Consider the following 21,634-nt stretch of genomic DNA (forward strand, 5'->3'; position numbering starts at 1 on the left):
CTGACCTGCCACCCGTTTTTGCGTAATTATGTGATTTTTCTTTAAGTTTAATGCTGTCTTTAACTGTTTTAGTTAACCACAGATGGTGGGCCTGCCCTTGGAATTTTTCTTTCTCACTGGAATGTATATATTCTGTGAATTCTGAAATTCCCTTTACATGGCTGCCATTGAACTTCTATTGACATGTCCCTTAACCTCATTTGCCAGTTCACTTTAGCTAGCTCTGCTTTCATGCCTTCATAATTGCCCCTATTTAAGTTTAAAGTACTAGTCTTGGACGTATTTGTTTCCCTCTCAAAATGAATGTAAAATGTAATCATGTTTGATTGCTGCTAACTAGGAGGTTATCAATTAATCCTATCAATACCAGATCTAGTTAACTTGCTCTCTGGTTGGCTCCAGAACGTGCGGTTTTAAGAAACTATTATTCCTCATTTCGACTTAAATCACTCCTGCATGGTTTCCTGAACTTAGGTCATCCCTCTCTATTGCGCTAAACCATCATGAATTAATAGAGCCACCCCTCCACCTTTTCCTAACTTCCTGTCCTTCCTAAATGTCCCGTATCCTTCAATATTCAGTCCCAATCTATGTCATCTTGTAGCCATGTCTCTGTAATAGCTATCAAACCGTACTTATTTATTTCTATTTGCCCTATTATTTCCAGCATGTAGGAGTGGTTTGGGTTGGGTTGAAATGAGGAATGATAAATGCAAGAAGTCACTTGTGGGAGTGGTGTATAGTCCTTCTAATTGTAACTACACGGTAAGATAAGAGTATAAAGGAAGAGATAATGGGAGCTTGCCAGCAACGTACAGCAATAATCATGGGGGATTTTAATCTACATATAGGCTAGAAAAATCAGATGGGCAAAGGTAGCATAAATGAGGAGATCATAGTATGTTTTCAGGATAGTTTCTTAAAACCGGACATTCTGGATCCATCCAGGGAGCACGTTATACTAGACCTTGTATAGCGCAACGAGATAGGTTATCAACAATTAATCCTAGGTTTTCATAGAATATATACATTCCAGTGAGAAAGAAAAATTCCCAGGGCAGGCCCACCATCTGTGGTTAACTAAAAAAGTTGAAGACAGTATCAAACTTAAAGAAAAATCACATAATTACGCAAAAATGGGTGGCAGGTCCGAAGATTGGAAAGAATATAAAGAACAGTAAAGAATGACAAAAATATTAATAAGGAAGGAAAAATTAAGAGTAGCTAGCTTTCTCTAGTAGTGACATAAAGATGGATAGTAAGAGTTTCTATAGATATTTAAATAAGAAAAGAGTTAAAGTGAGCATTGGTCCTATAGAGAGTACATCTGGGGAATTGATAATGGAAAGTAGGGAAATGGCAGAGGAATTAAGCAGGTATTTTGCTCTGGTCTTCACATTAGAGGACACAAGTAACATCCTGGAAATAACTGTAAATCAGGAAATGGAGGGGAGGGAGAAACTCTGGAAAATTACAATCACCAGGGAAGTGGTATTGAGCAAACTGTTGGGGCTGCGGGCTGACAAATCCCCAGGTTCAGATGGACTTGACTCTAAGATCTTAAAAGAAATGGCTAGTGAGATAGTTGACGCATTGGTTTTAATTTTCCAAAATTCTCTAGATTCAGGGAAGGTTCCATTAGATTGGAAAAAAGCAATTATAACTCCTTTATTCAAAAAGGGAGGGAGACAGAAAGCAGGAAACTATAGGCCAGTTAGCCTAACATCTGTTATAGGGAAAATGTTAGAAGCTATTATTAAAGGTGTTATAGCAGAGCACTTCGAAAAATTCAAGGCAATCAGGCAGAGTCAACGTGATTTTGTAAAAGGGAAAATGTGTTGAACCAATTTATTGGAATTCTTTGAAGCAGTCAGATGTGCTGTGGATAAAGGGGAACTGGTGGATGTACTGCACTTAGATTTCCAGAAGGCATTTGATAACGTGCCACATCACAGGTTTTTGCAGAAAATAAAAGCTCATAATGTAGGGGGTAACATATCGGCATGGATAGAAAATTAGTTAACTAACAGGAAGCAGAGAGTTGGCATAAGTGAGTCTTTTTCTGGTTAGCAGGATGTGACGAGTGGTGTGCCACAGGGATCAGTGCTTTTTACAATTTATATCAATAACTTGGATGAAGGGACCAAAGGAACGGTGGCTAAATTTGTTGATGACTCAAAGGATAGGTTGGAAAGTAAATTTTGAAAAGGACATAAGGAGGCCACAAAGTGACGCAGATAGGTTAAGTGAGTGAGCAAAGATCTGGCAAATGGAGTATAATGTGGGCAAATATGAAATTGTTCATTTTGGCAGGAAGAATAAAAAGGAAGCTTATTATCTAAATGGTGAGAATGCAGAGCTCTGAGATTCAGAGGGATCTGGGTGTCCCAGTGCATGAATCACAAAAGGTTAGTATGCAGGTACAGCAGGTAATTAGGAAAGCTAATAGAATGTTATCGTTTATTGTGAGGGGAATTGATTACAAAAGTAGGGAGGTTATGCTTCAGTTGTACAGGGCATTGGTGAGACCACACCTGGAGTATTGTGTGCAGTACTGGTCTCCTTATTTAAAGAAAAGATGTAAATGCATTAGAAGCAGTTCCAAAAAGGTTTATTAGACTAATACCTGGAATGGGCGGGTTGTCTTATGAGGAAAGGCTGGACAGGTTAGGCTTGTATCCACTGGAATTTAGAAGAGTACCAGGCGACTTAACTGAAACCTTTAAGATCCTTAGGGGTCTTGACAAGGTGGCTGTGGGGAGGATGTTTCCTCTTGTGGGAGAATCTAGAACTAGGAGTCCCTGTTTAAAAATAAGGGTCGCTCATTTAAGACAGGGATGAGGAGAAATTTTTTCTCCCAAGAGGATTGAAAGTCTTTGGAACTCTCGTCCTCAAAAGGCAGTAGAAGCAGAGTCTGAACATTTTTAAGGCAGAGCTAGATAGATTCTTGATTAACAAGGTGGTGAAAGGTTATTGGGGGTAGGCAGAAATGTGGGGTTGAGGTTACATTCAGATCAGCTATGATCTTATTGAATGGCAGAACAGAATTGAGGAGCTGAGGGGCCTACCCCTGCTCCTAACTCACATGTACATACGTAGCCCAGTTCTGTCCTAAACACCCACATGCAGCACCAAGAGGACCGACCGGATGGGGATCAGAAGCAGGAACCTTGGTGATTTTTCTTCACCCACTGGTAGCAGTTCATGCTGCAATTATACAGGGCCTTGGTGAGACCACACCTGGAATATTGTGTGCAGTTTTGGTCTCCTTATCTGAGGAAGGATGTACTTGCTGTAGAGGGAGTGCAGCGAAAGTTTACCCGACTGATGGGATGGCAGGACTGACATATGAGGAGAAATTGAGTCGATTAGGATTATATTCGCTGGAGTTCAGAAGAATGAAGGGGGGGGGAATCTCATAGAAACCTATAAAATTTTAACAGGGTAGATGCAGGAAGCATGTTCCCGATGGTGGGGGAGTCCAGAACCAGGAGTCACAGTCTGAGGATATGGGGTAGACCATTTAGGACTGAGATGAGGAGAAATTTCTTCACCCAGACAGCAGTGAGCCTGTAGAATTCGTTATCACAGAAAGTAGTTGAGACCAAAACATTGTATGTTTTCAAGGAGGAGTTAGATATAGCTCTTGGGGCGAAAGGGATCAAAGGATATGGGGAGAAAGTGGGAGCAGGCTATTGAGTTGGATGATCAGCCACGATCATAATGAATGGCGGAGCAGGCTCGAAGGGCCAAATGGCCTACTCCTGCTCCTAGTTTCTATGTAAACGCCAGTTCAGAGAACTGTGCGTGTGACTCAGGACCAAAGCACACAACGGGCTCACCGCTTGAGCTGTGCGACAGGAGAGCTGCACAAATGGACAGTCATCTACACAACACAAAAGCAACACAGCAATGGATAGAACACAAGAGGAACTACAGCACGGCCTAAAACTCACCCCAAACACTCCCTGCAAGGTGTGAAAAAAATCACTCACGCAGAAACCCCCCTCACAAGGTGGGGGGATATCACTAGGCAAAGGTTTCCCCATGAGGAGGTGGGGAAAATCACTCACCCTGAGCTGCAGTGACTGGCTCCTCCATCCTCCTCTCCACAGGCGGAATGTGAATAGTGTATGCAAATATGGTCCCACCATTGGTACCAGCCCACAGTGACGGCCCATGATAGGATCCTGCAAAAAAAAAATACTTCAGTAAAGCAGCTTCATGTACAACGTTCAGCTTAAAGTTACCAGTCTGTAACTAGACTGAATCTAGTCGCTCTACCACATTTTCTCAATCAACCTCCAGAAAGCATCTAATAAGGTTCTGGAGATCAACTAAAGTAAAAGTGATGGGACTGGAGGTAACCTTGTGACATGGGCTGGAAACTAGTTGGGGAGATAAGAGACAGTGCAACAAAACCAATATACTGCAGATGCTAGAAATCTGAAATGAAAACAAAATTTTGGAAATACTCAGCAGGCCATTAACCTGAAACATTAACTCTGTTTCTCTCTCCACAAGAAACTGCCAGACCTGCTGAGTATTTCCAGAATTTTCTGTCTTTATTTTGTAGAGTAGGAAATGTTCTCTCACTGGCAGGATGCAACAACTGGTGTTCCCCTGGAATCTATTCTGGGATTTGGTGATTGGCCAAAACTACAGGGGATTCCCAATTCCATGTGGCTAGGGTTGCCATCCCTCCAGGATTGGGCTGGAGTCCCCAGGAATTGAAGATCAATCTCCAGTTCACTGATTTATGCAACCCCGGAGAAAAACGATCAGGACATTGATTGAGATTGTTGGGTTTTTTTTTTGCGATTTTCTTTGAACTTTTCTCTTTCAATATTTTTATATCTGAAAAAATGGGGAAAAAGGCTGTTTAGTTGAGTCAAGCATCATCCAATTGGGTAATGAGTCTTTAGGCTTTGCAATTGGCCTAGGAAGGCAGTACGTCACAAAGATGGATGTATTTGCCAACAAATGGCTGGAGTGCAGGAGCAAGTCATGTGATGAAACTTCCACAAATACATTTAATCACAGTTGGCAACCCTACGTGTGGCCAATACCCTCCCGCAGAACTGGAAGTGGTTAAGGTTCACCCTCTGTGCGGAACCCGTAACAGAAACTGGCTCCAAGTGGATCGGTATTGAGTGCTGGTTTTGTTGCTGTTTTCTGTGTACTGAAAATTCCTTACACCACTGTATAATCCAGCATCAGCTGGTGGATAGAAGTGGTTTAAGGGGTCCCACTAAAAATACAATTCATGGAATATTGCACTTCACTGACACACCAATTGAGATTTAGATTAAACTAGCTCTCTGTGGTCACTAATCCCCAGGATCAACAGCTCAATCAGTAATAATCTCTCACCGTCTCTTAGAAAAGAATCTGCAAAATAAAGTGATCGAACAAATCCAGTAAAGGAGTCATCGGCAGAACGGGCCTCAATCCTGCGCTGCACTGGTGCCAGCTCCATTTCATTCAACGCTTCCCGATCCATTCTGGCATTGGCCTCCTGCACCTGGACAGAGATAGAGTGACTGGTGATAGCATGCAGTCAATAGATAGCCAACTCATCACACAACCAAAAATGTCATAAAATCTTAAGAATAGGAGTAGGCAATTCGGCCCATTGAGGCTGCTCTGCCATTCAATAAGATCATGGCTGATTTGATTGTGGCCTTAACTCCATTTTCCTGCTGTTCCTCCAATCCTTAACTGTCTTGTCAATCAAAAATCTGTCCCTCTCAGACATGAATCTATTTAATGACCCAAATTCCATCGCTCTCTGTGGAAGAGAATTCCAAAGACAAATAACCCTCAGGGAAGAAATTCTTCCTCATCTCAATCTGAAATGGAAGACCCCTTATTTTTAAACTGTGCTCCCTAGTTCTAGTTTCATCCACAAGAGGCATCTACCCTGTCAAGCCCTTGGGTGAATCTTATATTTTGTCAATAAAATCACTTCTCATTCTTCTAAAGTCCAGTCAATTTAAGGCTAAACCTTTCCTCATAAGGCATTCCCTTCAACCCAGGTATCAGAACCTTCTCTGAACTGCTTCCAATGCAAGTGTATCCTTCCTTAAGTAAGGGGGCCAAAATTGTACACTGTATTCCAGGTGCGATGTCATCAATGCCCTTTACAATTGTAACAAAACTTCCCCACTTTTATACTTCATCCCCCTTGCAATAAATGCCAACATCCTTCCTGATTACTTGCTGTACCTGCATGCTAACTGTTTGCGATTTCTGTACAAGGACGCCCAGATCCCTCGATATTGTAGCATTCTGCAGTCTCTCCATTTAAAGAATGTTCTGCTTTTTTATTCTTCCTGCCAAAATTGACAACTTCACATTTTCGCACATTATACTCCATCTTCCAAATTTTGCCCACTCACTTAATCTATCTGTATCTGTGTCCTTTCCACAATTAGTTTTCCTACCCATCTTTGTATCATTAGGAAATTTGGCGACCACACATTCAGTCCCAACATCCAAGCCTCCATCTGATTCCTCCAACCATCCTTAGACCTCAACATCCAACAGGAAAAGGGACAAACAGAAAGCTGTACCAATGAAATTTGAGAAAATTCTACACAAAAGCCCTTAGTCACACTCAAAGCTGCAGACATTCAGGAAAAAATACTCAATGATTATTAAGTTGACTGTATTATAGCCTTTTAACACTCAAAATTAAAATCAAACCGCAGGAAAGGTTTATACATTTAAGTCTGTTGGTGCTCAGATTATCCAAGGTTGACTAAGGAGGTTTCAGTGACTTCTGGTAATAATGGGAGAGGCACTGAGACGAAACACCATTAACCCAGAATCGAGAGACAGTAGCCTTTATTCACCACCAGCTTTCCAGCTATCCCATCCAGCTCTGCTCATTTAGAAGGAAGTGAGCTTCAAACTCTCATCCAGCAAGTATTGGGCACCATCTGCTGGAGCTTTATACAAGGTTGAACAATATGAACAGGCAGTGCTATTTTATACACAATACAATAAATATTGGCAGCTCGTGAGAACGACGACGATAATATTTTCAGATTTTTTAAAGCGCTTACACCTTCTAACAGTTCACATTCTGCTCAAAAAAGAATCAGAAATTTACAGCACAAGAACACATATCCTCTTTTACCCTTTGCTTCCTGCCTCTGACTAATTTTGGATCTGATTTACCATCTTTCCTTGGATCCATGGGTTCCTACTTTTCTGAACAGTCTTCCAAATGGGATCACGTTAAAAGCCCTGTTAAAATTCATATGATCTACACATCAAACACACTATCCTCATGACTCTTCTTGTTAACTCGCCAAAAAGTTAAATCAATAGTCAGATTATGACCTCCCCTATAAATCAAAGTTGCTTATCCTTGATTAATCCTCTTGCTCTTTATGTATTTATAAAACATATTTGGATTCTACTTTATTTTCCAATATTCTTTCATGCCCTCTTTGCTTTCTTAATTACCTTTTTAATTTCACCTTACACTTTCTACACTCCTCTAAACTTTCTGAAGTAGGAGCTCTTGGTATCTGACATATGCTTTCCTATTTTGCTTTATCCCACCCTCTATGCTCCTGTTTAATCTACAGCTGGAACAGAATTAAATATTCCCAGCACAGACACAACACAATTTAGATAAAAATAAAGCTACCTCCCCATCAAACACCCCCAGGGCAGGAACAGCACGGGGTTAGATATAGTGTAAAGCTCCCTCTACACTGTCCCCATCAAACACTCTCAGGACAGGTACAGCAAAGGTTAGATACAGAGTAAAGCTCCCTCTACACTGTCCCCATCAAACACTCTCAGGACAGGAACAGCACGGGGTTAGATACAGAGTAAAGCTCCCTCTACACCGTCCCCATCAAACACCCCCAGGACAGGTACAGCATGGGGTTAGATACAGAGTAAAGCTCCCTCTACACCGTCCCCATCAAACACTCCCAGGACAGGTACAGCATGGGGTTAGATACAGAGTAAAGCTCCCTCTACACTGTCCCCATCAAACGCACTCAGGACAGGTACAGCAAAGGTTAGATATGGCAAACTAACTACAATGGGGTAAGAATGGATCTGTGCCAAATAACGTAGAGACAAAGGTTGGGAGAAAAACATTAGCTGACCAATGGGCTACCTTTGGGCACAGTCAAGGTATATTCTCTTGAAAGGGAAAGGTGGGGCAAACAAAACCAGAGTTCCCTGCAGGACAAAAGAGATAGAAATTACAATAAAGAAAAAAATGTGTTTATGACAGATGTCAGGTATAAAATACAATTGCGAACTAGGCTGAATATAGAAGGTTCAGAGGTGAAGGTAATAAGCAAATAAGAGAAACAAAGAGTATGAAAATAGACTGGCAGCTAACATAGAAGGGAATCCAAAAGCCTTCTATAGGCTATAAATAGCAAAAGGAAGAGTGGGGCCAATTAGGGACCAAAAAGGGGATTTACGCAGCGGGCATGGCTGATGTATTAAATTTAGACTTTGTATCTGTCCTTACCAAGGAAGAAGATGCCACCCAGGCGATGGTAAAAGAAGACATAATTCAGAAACTAGAGGGGTTTGAAATAGATAAGGAGGTGGTACTGGATTGGCTATCTGTACTTAAAATAGATAAGAAACTAGGATCAGATTAGATGCATCCAATAATACTGAGGGAAGTGAGTTTGGAAATTGCACAGGCACTGGTCATAATTTTTCAGTCTTCCTTAATCTCAGGGGTAGTGTCAGAGGACTGGAGAATTGCAAATGTTACACACCTTTTTGAACAAAGGTATAATAGTAAGCTCAGCAACTACAGGCCAGTCAGTTTAACTTCGGTGGTAAGGAAACTTCTAGAAATAATATTTCGGGATTAAATTAAGAGTCACAGGACAAATTACAAATAATTAAGGAAAACTAGCATGAATGTCTTAGGAAAAATCATGATTAACTAACTTGGAATTTTTTTGAAGAGGTAACAGAGAGGGTTGATGAGAGTAATGCTGTTGATGTGGTGTACATAGTCTTCCAAAAGGCATTTTATGCAGTGCTAAGCAACAGACTTGTGAACAAAGTGTCATGAAGCTATTAATGCATATAATATTATTGGAAAATATTTTTCTTTTAAAATAGGTTAGTCTGTGGATGTGTCTTAATTGGATTAAAGCCAGCTAGTCTGGGTGCTTTGATGTGTACTAGTTTTGAGATGTAAGAGAGGTAGAGTACATTTAAATTTTTTGAATACAGCATTCAAGAAGTGGGGTGAAATCTGGCACCTAGCTATCAGAGACCAAGCAACGTTTACATTACTAATAAAATTGGTACTATGAAAGGGGTTTTACTATTAAAAGAGGTGGAGTTCAAAGAGGCTGGTGATACAGTGAGAATTTACATTCAACCAGATGTGCTGGATACAACTGATAGTAGTTGTGTATGTGCAGGGCAGTGGCAAAAACAGCTGAAAGCCTACAACTGTCTCCACAGAAACAAAAGTGGAAAGAACCTCATTTTGAATTTGTAAGGTGAAAATGCTTTGCCTGGTGTCTGGTGAAGTCTATTTGTTGCTGTTGCCTTAACGGAGATTAGTTTGGGAATTTGTTAAAAGTTATGATTAGTAGTAATTTGTAGCAGTGTATATATTTAACTTGTGTAAATTAACAAAATGTTTCATTTAGTTTAATATAAAACCTTTTGAGAACTGGTGGTCTGATTCCTGAATTTAGAGTTGCATCTCTAACATACCACTTAAAAATATAGGTTATGACAATTGTTTAAAGTTTCCCCCTGGGATTTTTAAATAACTCCACTTTACCAACTGTCAGGTCATCATAAAAATTATAGCTCATGGAACAAAAGGACAGCAACTACGTGGATATGAAATTAGCTGAATGACAGGAAACAGTAGTGGTTACTGGATGGTTTTTGGACTGGAGGAAGGTTTGCAGTGGAGTCCCCCAGAGGTCCATCCTGGGAGCCTTGTGCTCCCTGATACCTAGATCTTGGTGTTCATGGCATAATTTCAAAGTTTGTGTATGATACAAAACTTGAAAGTATTGTGAACTGTGAGGAGGATACTTCAAAAGGAGATAGACAAGTTGGTGGAATGGGTGGACAGGCGGCAGATGAAATTCAATGCGGAGAAATGTGAAGTGATTCATCTTGATAGGAAGAAAAGGAAGAGACAATATAAAATAGAGGGTACAATTCTAAAGGGGGTGCAGGAGCAGAGGGACCTGAGTATATCCGGGCATAAGTCATTGAAAGTGGCATGACAGGCTGAGAGCGTGGTTAATAAAGCATACTAAACAGTAGCCTCGGCTTTATTAATAGGGGCATAGAGTACAAGAGCAAGGAGGTTATGCTGAACTTGTGTAGGACACTAGTTTGGCTCCAGGTGGAGTGTTGCATCCAGTTCTGGGTGCCACAATTTAGGAACAATGTGAAGGTGCTGGAGAGTGTGCGTGAGAATAGTTCCATCGATGAGGAACTTCAGTTCTGAAATCAGATTTTGGAGAAATTAGGATCGTTTTCTTTGGAGTAAAGGTGGCTGAGAGGAGATTTGATAGAAGTATTCAAAATCATGAGGTGTCTGGACAGAGTAGACTGGGAGAAACTGTTCCCATTCACAAAAGGATTAAGAATGAGAGGCACAGATTTAAAGTAATTGGTAAAAGAAGTAACAGTGACATGAGGAAAATCTTTTTCACACAGCGAGTGGTTAAGGTCTGGAATGCATTGCCAGAGAATGTGGTGGAGGCAGGTTCAATGAAGCATTCAAAAGGGGATTAAACAGTTATCTGTAAAGGAAGAATATGCAGTGTTACATGGAGAAGACAGGAGGATGGCATTAGGGAACTGCTCATTTGGAGAGCTGGTGCAGAGACGACGGGCCGAATGGCCTCCTTCTGCACTGTAACATGTGTGTGTTTCTGAGCAGAGCTCCCTCCACTGTCCACATCAAGCACTTCAGGTGCAGACACAGAGTATTAAGTGCCAACAAGAACCATTTTCACATCTTATCAGAATGCAACATTAATCTACTAGCAGGTGAATCAAACTGGACCTTGGTCATTCCCCACCACCCCACACAGCACTCCAGTATCTCCCCACCCCCTCACCATGCAAGCACTCTGTCATCTTTCCCCTTCAGAACTGAACTGCACCACCATTTTATTTTTCAGACCTAAGAGCCCCCTTACCTTAGCAGTATTGTTTCCAGGTACTGTTCGCTTCCTCCCAGACGCCCTGGTCCCCCGAATCCGACGGAATGAATGTCGCAATGATTTCTTAATTGACTTTACTCTCGAGAGGGGCCCTTCGAGGGCCAGCTGGTCACTGGGGTGCAGTGTACACCTACAGAGGTAGAATAAGACAAGCTCAAAACATTCTCAAATAAACATACTGCAGCCAAATGCACATCAGTTACACAGCAAGAAGACCAAGCAAATGTCTCCCCAGAGAGTAAAGCTCCCCTACCTGTCCTGGGAGTGTTTGATGGGGACAGTGTAGAGGGAGCTTTACTCTCTATCTAACCCCGTGCTGTACCTGTCCTGGGAGTGTTTGATGGAGACAGTGTAGAGAGAGTTTTACTCTGTATCTAACCCTGTGCTGTCCCTGTCCTGGGAGTGTTTGATGGGGACAGTGTAGAGAGAGTTTTAATCTGTATCTAACCCTGTGCTGTACCTGTCCTGGGAGTGTTTGATGGGGGACAGTGTAGAGGGAGCTTTACTCTGTATCTAACCCCGTGCTGTACCTGTCCTGGGAGTGTTTGATGGGGGACAGTGTAGAGGGAGCTTTACTATGTATCTAACCCAGTGCTGTACCTGTCCTGGGAGTGTTTGATGGGGACAGTGTAGAGGGAGCTTTACTCTGTATCTAACCCCGTGCTGCACTTGTCCTGGGAGTGTTTGATGGGGAGATTTACTCTGTATCTAACCCCTTGCTGTACCTGTCCTGGGAGTGTTTGATGGGGACAGTGTAGAAGAAGCTTCACTCTGTATCTAACCCCGTGCTGCACCTGTCCTGGGAGTGTTTGATGGGGACAGTGTAGAGGAAGCTTTACTCTGTATTTAATCCTGTGCTGTACCTGTCCTGGGAGTGTTTGATGGGGACAGTGTAGAGGGAGCTTTACTCTATATTTAACCTATGCTGTTTCTGCCCGGAGAATGCTTATTGCTGATATTGGGTTCTACTTCTCTGCGGTGATCTATTACCAATGCATATCCATCTAAAACTCTGTAGGTAATCTCTTATGAGAGCACTGGACAACATTTGAAATTTCCTCTGGATGCAGGATGTGTCCCCATCTTGGAGGGTGGTGGTCCCTGCTTATCAGAAGTATGTACTCTGCCTCATTTAAACCTCAGCCCTGTATCTGAAGCCAAATCAATAACAGTGGGCAGTGATCTCCTCAAATGAACCTGTAGATAACTGAGCTGCGGAGAGGAGTTGGTCCCAGGATGATCACCTGCACAATCTAAGTGCTTGAAGATCGAACAAATCTTTACAGTACTTGATTTCTTTTATTATTAGGAAGTTGTATTATGTTATAATTTCCCTGCCAGTGATGTCTTTTTGTGTGAGCCCTATATTATGGAACTCTAAGATGTGGGGCATAGAGTTCCAGAGAAAAACTGTTCCACTTTCGAGTTTCTCTCAGACTCTGTGTCCTACTTTCTACAAAGTCTGAGAGAAACTACAAAAAGTGGGACACAGAGGAGAATTCATCATAAAACTTGCCAGTTCTGCCCATGGAAATTGCTGGCAGAATTCCAAGGATTAGATAATGAGGAGAGATGACAGAAACTAGGCATGCTTTCCCTTGAATAAAGAAGGTGAAGGGGTTATTTGATGGAAGATTTTAGAATTTTGAAAGGAATGTATAGGCTAAATACAGGGAAAATTTTCCCACTGGTGGGGAGTATGGGACACAGCAACAATATCTTAAAATTCAGAGCCAAGCCGTTCAGGAAAGAAGTTCAAAAATTCTTCACATAAAGGTGGTAGAAGTGTGGAACTCTCTCCCACAAAAAAAAACAACAGATGCTAGAGCTCAATTAATAATTTTAAATCTTGGATTGCTAGATTTTTGCCTTTATTTTAATTCGTTCATGGGGTTATGGGCATCGCTGGTTAGGCCAGCGTTTATTGCCCATTCTTAATTGCCCTTGAGAAGGTGGTGGTGAGTTGCCTTTTGCTAGACAAGAATATAAAAGGATAGGGAACCAAAAACAGTGGAGTGAGTTAAAATATAGATCAAACATGACCTCAAATGAATGGTAAAACTGGCTCGAAATGATTGAATGGCTGCCTCCTGGATATTTTCCCAAATATTATGCCCAGCTTTCTATAAGAAGTTTAATTGTCAGTTAAGGCACAAATTATATGTAGAGATATTTCCATTTACAATGGGATAAAACTCAGGAGTCATAAATAAAAGACAGTCACTAATAAATCCAATTGGGAGTTCAGGAGAAACTTTTTTTTACCCAGAGTGTGGTGAGAATGTGGAACTCACTATCACAGCGAGCAATCTGAAGTGAATAGCATAGATACATTTAAGGGAGAGTTAGATAAGTACAAGGGAAAAGGGACTAGAAATATGTATGTTGATAGGGTGAGACTCGCGTAGAGTATAAACACTGGTGTGGACCTGTTTAGTTGAATTTCTGGGTTGTAGACTATGAAACTGTAATCTTAGATGTGCCACACAGAGCACAACAGAAATAAACTAATGTGGGGAAATTGCTGCAGATGTCCAGAATTGGTTTGAAAAACTCTGACCAACAATCTGGACTTGCATACATCAGAAGCTAGACTGAATGGACAATCCCTGATCTGACCAAACTGGCCTTGACCACAACCAATTGGACAATCTCTTAACTGACCTCACCACGACAGTGCGTTTTTGCTGGTAGTCATAGAGCCCAAAGCCGTGACTTGTGCCAAAAGTCACCAGTTTCCATTCCGAATGCACGGCAAGTGATGTGACGACAGCTGGGGGTTGACACTGCACCAGGACAAAGGGCTGGAAGCCTGCGGGGAAATGGACGGGCTCCTCACGCGGATTCAGACGCTCGTGGCCTTTCCACTTAAATGTGTCCTGATCCTGCAAGATGTCAACAAGCGTACAGGCCACCTCCTGGTCAGCAGCGTCATCATTCAGCTCCAACACCAAAACCTGCCATGAAGAAATGAGGGATCAATAGCATTAACACAGGGAGCCCAGTGTATGAACAAGGGAACCACTTTCTCCAACATCTTGATCTGCAGCCATAAACAGGATGCTGACTCCAGTGACATTCCCACTGCTATGCTGAAATAGTAAGGTACTCGAGCTCCTCAGAGATTCACTGGGCACATGTAGCAGTATTTTAAGAAATCTTTAGAAGCACAGAATTTTATACTTATTTCAGTTGGCGGGGGGGGGGTCGGGTGTGGTGGTGGGGGAGAAGTTACTAGGAAGAAAGAATTCTGAGGAACAGAATATATCTGCATTTGGAGAGACATGGACTAATCAGGGATAGTCAGCATGGATTTGTTAGGGGAAGGTCGTGTTTGACAAATTTGATTACATTTTTTGAGGAGATAACCAGGAGTGTTGGTGAGGGTAATGGGGTTGATGTGGTCGACACGGACTCTAGCAAGGCTTTTGATAAGGCCCCACATGGCAAACTGGCCAAGAAAGTAAGAACCCATGGGATCCAAAGCAAAGTGGCACGCTGGATCCAAATTTGGCTGAGAGGCAGGGAGCAGAGGATAATGGTAGAGGGATGTTTCTGTGACTGGACCTCTGTTTCCAGTGGGGTTCCACAGGGCTCGGTGCTGGGGCCCTTGCTGTTTGTGGTGTACATAAATTGATTTGGACTTAAATGTAGGGGGTATGTTCAAGATCATCATGGATGACACGAAAATTGGTAGGGTGGTAAATAGTGAGGAGGATAGCTGTAAACTGCAGGAGGACATTAATACACTGGTCAAGTGGGCAGAGCAGTGACAAATGGAATTCAACCTGGGAAAGTGTGAGCTAATGCACTTGGGGAGGGATAACAAGGGATTAACACTATGAATGGTAGGACCTTGGAAAGTATTGAAAATCAGAGGGACCTTGGTGTGCATATCCACAGATCCCTGAAGGTAGCAGGCCAGGTAGATAAGGTGGGCAAGAAGGCATATGGGATACTTGTATTCTATGACTCGACTAATAAAGGCAAGAGCAGGGAGGTTATGCTGGAACTGTATAAAACACTGGTTGGGCCACAACTGGAGTACTGTGTGCAGTTCTGGTCACCACATTATAGGAAGGATGTGATTGCACTGGAGTGGGTGCAGGGGAGATTCACCAGAGTGCCTGGATTGGAGGGTCTGAGCTAGGAGGAAAGATTGGATAGGCTGGGGTTGTTTTCCTCGGAGCAGTGAAGGTTGAGAAGGGACCTGATAGAGGTGTATAAGATTATGAAGGCCATAGGGTGGATAGGAAGGCACTTTTTCCATTAGTAGAGGGGTCAATAACCAGGGGGCATAGATTTAAGGCATGAGGTAGAAGGCAAAGAGGGGATTGAGGAGAATATTTTTCATCCAGAGGGTGGTGGGAGTCTGGAACTCTCTGCCTGAAAGGGTGTTTGAGTCAGAAACTCTCATAACATTTAAGAAGTATTTAGATATTCACTTGCATTGCCGTAGCCTCCAGGGCTATGGGCCAAGCGCTGGAAAATGGGATTAGTGTAGTCAGATCTTTGTTGACCGTCGCAGACACGATGGGCTGAATGGCCTCTTTCTGTGCTGTAAACATCTGTGAGTCAATATTTGTTACATTACATAATTCACGTTTTCTGCTGTTATAGCGTGGTTTCTCTGACTAACTAATACTATCAGAATCTCCCTGTCCCTGGGAGGGTGCCAGTAATTCACAGGGTGATCCAGTAGGGTTTTTTTTTATGTTCAGGGCTTCTCACTGAAAGGTTTCAAACCACAATGTTCCAGAACCCACCTGTCCTGCAGTGCCAGCCACCGTCAAATGACTGCTGTACTTGCACAAGTGGATCTTCTGGATTCCCAGCCTGGGGTCATCACTATACGGATCAAAAGAGCCCACCTGTAGGAACACAATGTGAAAAGGAAAGCCATCTGTAACAGCCCTGCTGCAGAGTGGAGTCAGTGCCAACCCTCCATTAAACTACTGGGGATCAGTCCTGGTTTAGACTCCCAGTGAGAGCTGATCTCTCAGTGCAGGTCCCCTTCAGTCTAAAATACTGCCGCTTGATTGGGGAAAGAGATTCCATTTGGCATTCTCACCATCACAAGAACTGGAAACTGATGACAATAACTCTGGGTCTAATATCAAAATTAGAAGGATGGATTGACTGAATTTTAAAGCGATTTTAGTGACCCAGGAATTCACGGATGGCAGATTTAAGTAGATTTGATCAAAACTTTGATCTTAAAATGAATACACAATAATTGGCAACTTGAGTTGATGCTCAAAGCCATCAGATTGCAGAGGTGTGGAACAGCCTGCCATTAACTCCTAAAACAAACTGGGCAAATATCTCGTTAAGAATGAAATTGAAGATCATGCAGTCTAAACTTGGTGGAGGGAGTGCGTTGGTTAAGAAACTGGGACAATGCTTTGTTTTTAAACAATAATAGCAGGAATAGGCAGATTGGGCCTTGATTTAACACCTGATTCAAATAAGGCAGTTCTGACAATGCAGCACTTCCTCAGCACTGCACTAGCGTGTTAGCCTGGATTACATGTTTAAGGGTGGGGCTTGAACGCACGACCTCTGATAGAGAGACAAGAATTCTAACACTGAATCAAGACTGACACTGCACTGTTCAAAGGCTTAATAACTTTCCAGAAAAATTCACTAGATAAGCATTTCTGCATCAGCACTACTTTGCTATTCACCTCATCTTCCTGCATTCTCTCAGTATGGGCCTTTTGTCATGCTTCTGGTTCCTGTCTCCCAGTCTTGCACAGTACTGTGCTGCACCATGCCTGATATTTCCTATAGCCACATCCAAAACAAACGGGTCAGTAAAAACACACTCCAGTCCCGGGGTCGTGCGGTGAATTGCAGGTTACCAGGTGGTGTTCTGCCTGAAGCATATCCGGGTCCCCTCTCCCCTAAATCCACAACCCCTGTACAAGCAGATCCAGATCTTTGCTGTGGTGCTGCCAATCACCACTTCCACAAACTCTGTGTGCTAATGCCGTCGTACATCTACTTACCTTCCGCAGGGGCGGCCACTCATCCTCCCCGGACTGATTCAGGTTGTCGTTGTGATCTGCATCTGTGACAAACACACTGACTGTGCTGAGTTTGTAAAGAGGCTTCAAGCACACTCCAGAAGCATCCCAGAAACGGACTGTCCCATCTTCGTGCCTGTCAAGGGGAAACAGAAAGGAGATCAGAAACAGTGAGCTGAGATCACTGAATGAATCCTACACTGCTCTTTGCTGTGAAACAGTGATCACTGGGAATACATCGAAAAGTTACAGCTCAGACACAAACTCATTGCCTGTCACCATCAGCAAGATTTGTGCCATCCATTTCAGGGCCACATATCCTGTGCTGTCTCCACAGCAGAGCTCCAGATCTCTACTCTTTCACCTTGCTGATAGAACCAAGGCTATGACAGCATCTACAGGGCCACCGAGAAGCTATCAACAACCCTGTAAGACTTGGGGATTCCTCCTCATATGCTTCTACTCACAAATACAACTGCCAAGTCTCCACTCAGTAACTGTTCAGAGGCCATTGTGTTGTGTTGTGTACTGCAAGTGCAGGCACACCCAATTGCTACACAACAATGACTGTCAGGAGAAACACTCAAAATCTCTCCCCACCCCACTACGCCCTCTTCCACCCTCGCGCCTCCCCCACCACCCCCCCACCACCCCCCTTCTCTCTCTCTCCTACTAGTCAACCCTCTTTCTCCCAGTGTTACACACTCGCTCTGTCCTAGTATCAGCATTGTCTCTGTCTCACTTTCAGTTTTGCACCCTCTCCCTGTAAGGTGTGATTTGAGTTGAGTTGAGAGAGAATGCTGGATTGAGATTGGGATCTGTGCTCCTCCCAGCATGCCAGTATGTTTTCTGGCAGGCTCTGCACTGTTCTCTTATCCTCTCCAGCTCATTAAAAAATAATAATTGTACTATGAGCAACATAAAAATTTCAACGTTTCAAACGTAATTTCAAATGTATTTTCCAGTTTCTTATTCCTCTTTCATCCATCAGCAGCTCATCCAGTCACTCCTCTCACTTGCTCTTTGGGAATTAGCTGTGCGCAAACTGGCTGCTGCATTTGTTTACACAACAATGTCTGAGCTTCGGAGGAATTCATTATGTAAAGAACTTTGGGAAATGAGATGCCTATCACAATCTCAGTTATGAATCAAGCACCTATCACCAGACTGAAGCTGAGAGAGTTTTAAAGACTGAATGTCCTTACCCAGTGAGGAGCAGGTCTCTTTGTGGGGGCTCAGGGGCAGTGCTGTACCCTCCATCGATAGGCCACGGCTGTGGAGACAACACATTACTGGTCACTTCAAAACACAGACTATAAGTAACTATGCAAGTGCCTGATTCAAAGCTGCTAGCACCAGTAAGTATGTAGAGAGAATAAACTGTGCCTTGAACATGTATGCAGTGCCTTCCCTTACCAGCAGAGGCCTCTTTGCCTGAGTATTTGACAACTAAGTCTTCTCTCCTGCATCTGCAAATGTCCCAAAGCAGTTCAGGTGGTGACGGGAGGTGGTGCTATGTTCAGTGCCACAAACGGTCCTTCAGCGTTCAACAGATTAATTCAGTTATGGAAGGAAGGATGACAGCTAAACACAATCCTGCAGAAACCTACAAACTCAGTCTTGCTTTTCCCCCCCCAACATACTCTCCCCTCCAACAGGATCCTCTGCAAAGGGTTCAGCATCAGGAATGTTACCGATTCTTTCTAAGCAACACCACAACCAAACCCCCCCACCTGAATTACAGGTGAAACCTGTCTGGGATCTGTGTGTACTTAAGGAATACAACACATCGGGCCATCACAGCTTCCAGATTTCCACTTGCAAGCTTAACAACTTTAGAAAATCACATCAATACTGCTGGTTAAAAGGTTAAGAGGTTAAAAGCACTCAACACAGAACTGTAAAGAATGCCGAGTGACAGGCAGGTTACACAGACACTGTAATATGTCAAGGAGGAGGCATTGCACAGTAACACTCCAATACCTGCTGTTTACATAAGATTTTGCCCTCATCTTCACACAAATTCTGGCCACTTGTGCATCCTTAATTTTCTGAAATTCCCCCACCTCTTCCTTCCCCTCCTTCTCCTCATTTAAGAGGCTACCTCCAAGTAACCTTTTGGACATCTGTAATATTCAATACCTCCTAATGTGGGTGGGTGTCAAATGTCTGACTATACATCTGTGAAGCGTATTGCTATGAATGAGCTGCTGCTCATGATTGTGACACTTGATCAAGTGTTAGAAACTGCCTATAACACCCACTGAATGCATCTTGTAATTTCAGCGAGGGTCTTCACTTAAATGGCCGTTTTTCTTAATTCAAATGCAGTCTCCTATTCCCCAGAGTCTGTGTTTTGGAGCTGTACCTTGGTGGAGTAGTGAGTGGTCTGCTTGTTACCAGCAGCAATTATTCTCTCCCAGAGTTTAATGGGAATGTTGGAGACATGGTGGGAGCAGGTGATGGCTGAGCAATGGAGAGGTATCAGATATGGCGACTGAATCACTGGCCATGAAGGGGTCTTCAAATCGATGGCTACCAGCTCTTCCTCTGCTAGAACCAGCAGTGCACTTGGCTCATCGCAATCTAGGAAACACAAAAGGGGAGTCATTCAGGGAGAGTTCGAGTGCAGACATTACTCTCAAAATAGCATTGTGACCAAGCGAAGCACCATCTCCTTCACATTACTGAATGCTTTGAAATTCAGTGGCATTACCATCATTGACTCCCCCCACTATCAACATCCTAGGGTTACCACTCACCAGAAACAGAAACTGAACTGAACCAGCCATATCAATACTGTGGCTGCATGAGCAGTTGAGAGGCTAGGAATCCTGTAGCGAGTAACTCACTTCCTGGCATGTATAGCATCTACAAGGCAAAAGTCAGGAGTGTGATGGAATACTGTCCACTTGCCTGGATGAGTGCAGTTCCCACAACACTCAAGAAGCTCGACACTATCCAGAACAAGGCACCCCTCTTGATTGGGACTCCATCTATCACCTTAAACATTCACTACCTCCAACAACGATGCACAGTGGCAACAGTGTGTACCATCTACAAGATGCAATGCGGCAACTTATCAAGACTCCTTCAACAGCAGCTTCCAAACCTGCGACCTCTACCATCTAGAAGGACGGGCAGCAGATGCAAGGGAACATCACCTGCAAGTTCCTCCCCAAGCCACGCACCATCCTGACTTGGAACTACATCAAAGTTCCTTCACTGTCGCTGTGTCAAAATCCTGGAACTCCCTTCCTAACAGCACTGTGGGTGTACCTACACCTCACAGACTGCAGCGGTTCAAGAAGACAGCTCACCACCACCTTCTCTACAGTAATTAGGGACGGGCAATAAATGCTGGCCCAGCCAGCGAAGCCCACATCCCACGAAAGAATAATTTTTTAAAAAGTTACCTTATTCTGCATTGCTGATCTCAGCTCAAATAAACACTCCAGTCTGACCAATGATCTCTTCTTGGGATAAGACAGAGACTTGAGTTCTGGGAGTACTTGGTCCGCAGGGGATTCAGTGTCACATGACACCTGGATGGGGGTCTATTTTGCTGCTGAATTATCTGGCACAGATCCATCAAGCCACCCTTTTTAATTCCAATTATCAGTGTCTGTCATGCAAGGGCAGTAACTTTAACTAACAGCTGTCTCTGAGATAAAGGCACAAGTCAGGCCCAGAAGTGTATTCTTGGTGGCCCTTCAGATCTCCTTGTCTGAACTGCAGCATCCCATTAGATTTACACAATATCCTCCTTCTGCTCAGTTTTGTTAATTAAATCATTCACCCCAGTGTTATAAAGAAACCACTGCTCATAACATCATGAATACCCTTGCACAAGGATTACTGCAGCTGCTTGAGTCTGTGGGACTTGACCTAGAATGTTATAATCAATAAATCAATCATTAACCAGCCAAACTGAACATATACGGTGAATTTTAATCACAGGAAGTATGATGGATGAGCTACAGGGTGATAACAGTAAACAATTTCCTGTGAGGAAGTGCTAATAGCTGTAGTTACCTCATCAAATGTCAAACTAATTTTAAGCTTTTGCAGTAGAATGTAAGTAGGAACCCTTATAACAACACAAACTGCCACGTTTGTCTGTAAGGCTTTATAATTAGTTGGACATGTAATTAGTTTAATCTTAAAGTCATTTGTGAATGTCGTCAAGTGTCCCCATTAAACTCTCCCAGGGCAGGTACAGCACAGGTTAGATACAGAATAAAACTCCCTCTACACTGTCCCATCGAACACTCCCAGATACAGAAACATTTAAGTTATGAATATTTAAGTTCCTCTAGGAAATTGTGCAGGGAGCCTGATCCTTATGGTTCAGTTACTTGCTGAAGAGTAGAGTTTCTACACACACTG

General features: G+C 43.0%; 1 protein-coding gene across 1 annotated transcript in view; it reads right to left on the bottom strand.

Annotated features, from left to right (window-relative positions):
- The window catches only part of llgl2 (LLGL scribble cell polarity complex component 2), a 187,104-nt gene that overhangs the window by 20,031 nt on the left and 145,439 nt on the right, over window positions 1-21,634 (bottom strand). Inside the window, exons 11-18 of the mRNA XM_041217423.1 lie at window positions 19,614-19,831; window positions 18,451-18,518; window positions 17,228-17,381; window positions 15,983-16,087; window positions 13,881-14,173; window positions 11,193-11,346; window positions 5,374-5,524; window positions 4,074-4,190 (exon numbers count right to left, since the gene is read on the bottom strand). Coding sequence (XP_041073357.1) covers window positions 4,074-4,190; window positions 5,374-5,524; window positions 11,193-11,346; window positions 13,881-14,173; window positions 15,983-16,087; window positions 17,228-17,381; window positions 18,451-18,518; window positions 19,614-19,831 — 1,260 coding nt within the window. The remainder of the gene's footprint in view (window positions 1-4,073; window positions 4,191-5,373; window positions 5,525-11,192; window positions 11,347-13,880; window positions 14,174-15,982; window positions 16,088-17,227; window positions 17,382-18,450; window positions 18,519-19,613; window positions 19,832-21,634) is intronic.

The sequence above is a fragment of the Carcharodon carcharias genome, chromosome 22, assembly GCF_017639515.1.
Source record: "Carcharodon carcharias isolate sCarCar2 chromosome 22, sCarCar2.pri, whole genome shotgun sequence".
NCBI lineage: Eukaryota > Metazoa > Chordata > Chondrichthyes > Lamniformes > Lamnidae > Carcharodon > Carcharodon carcharias.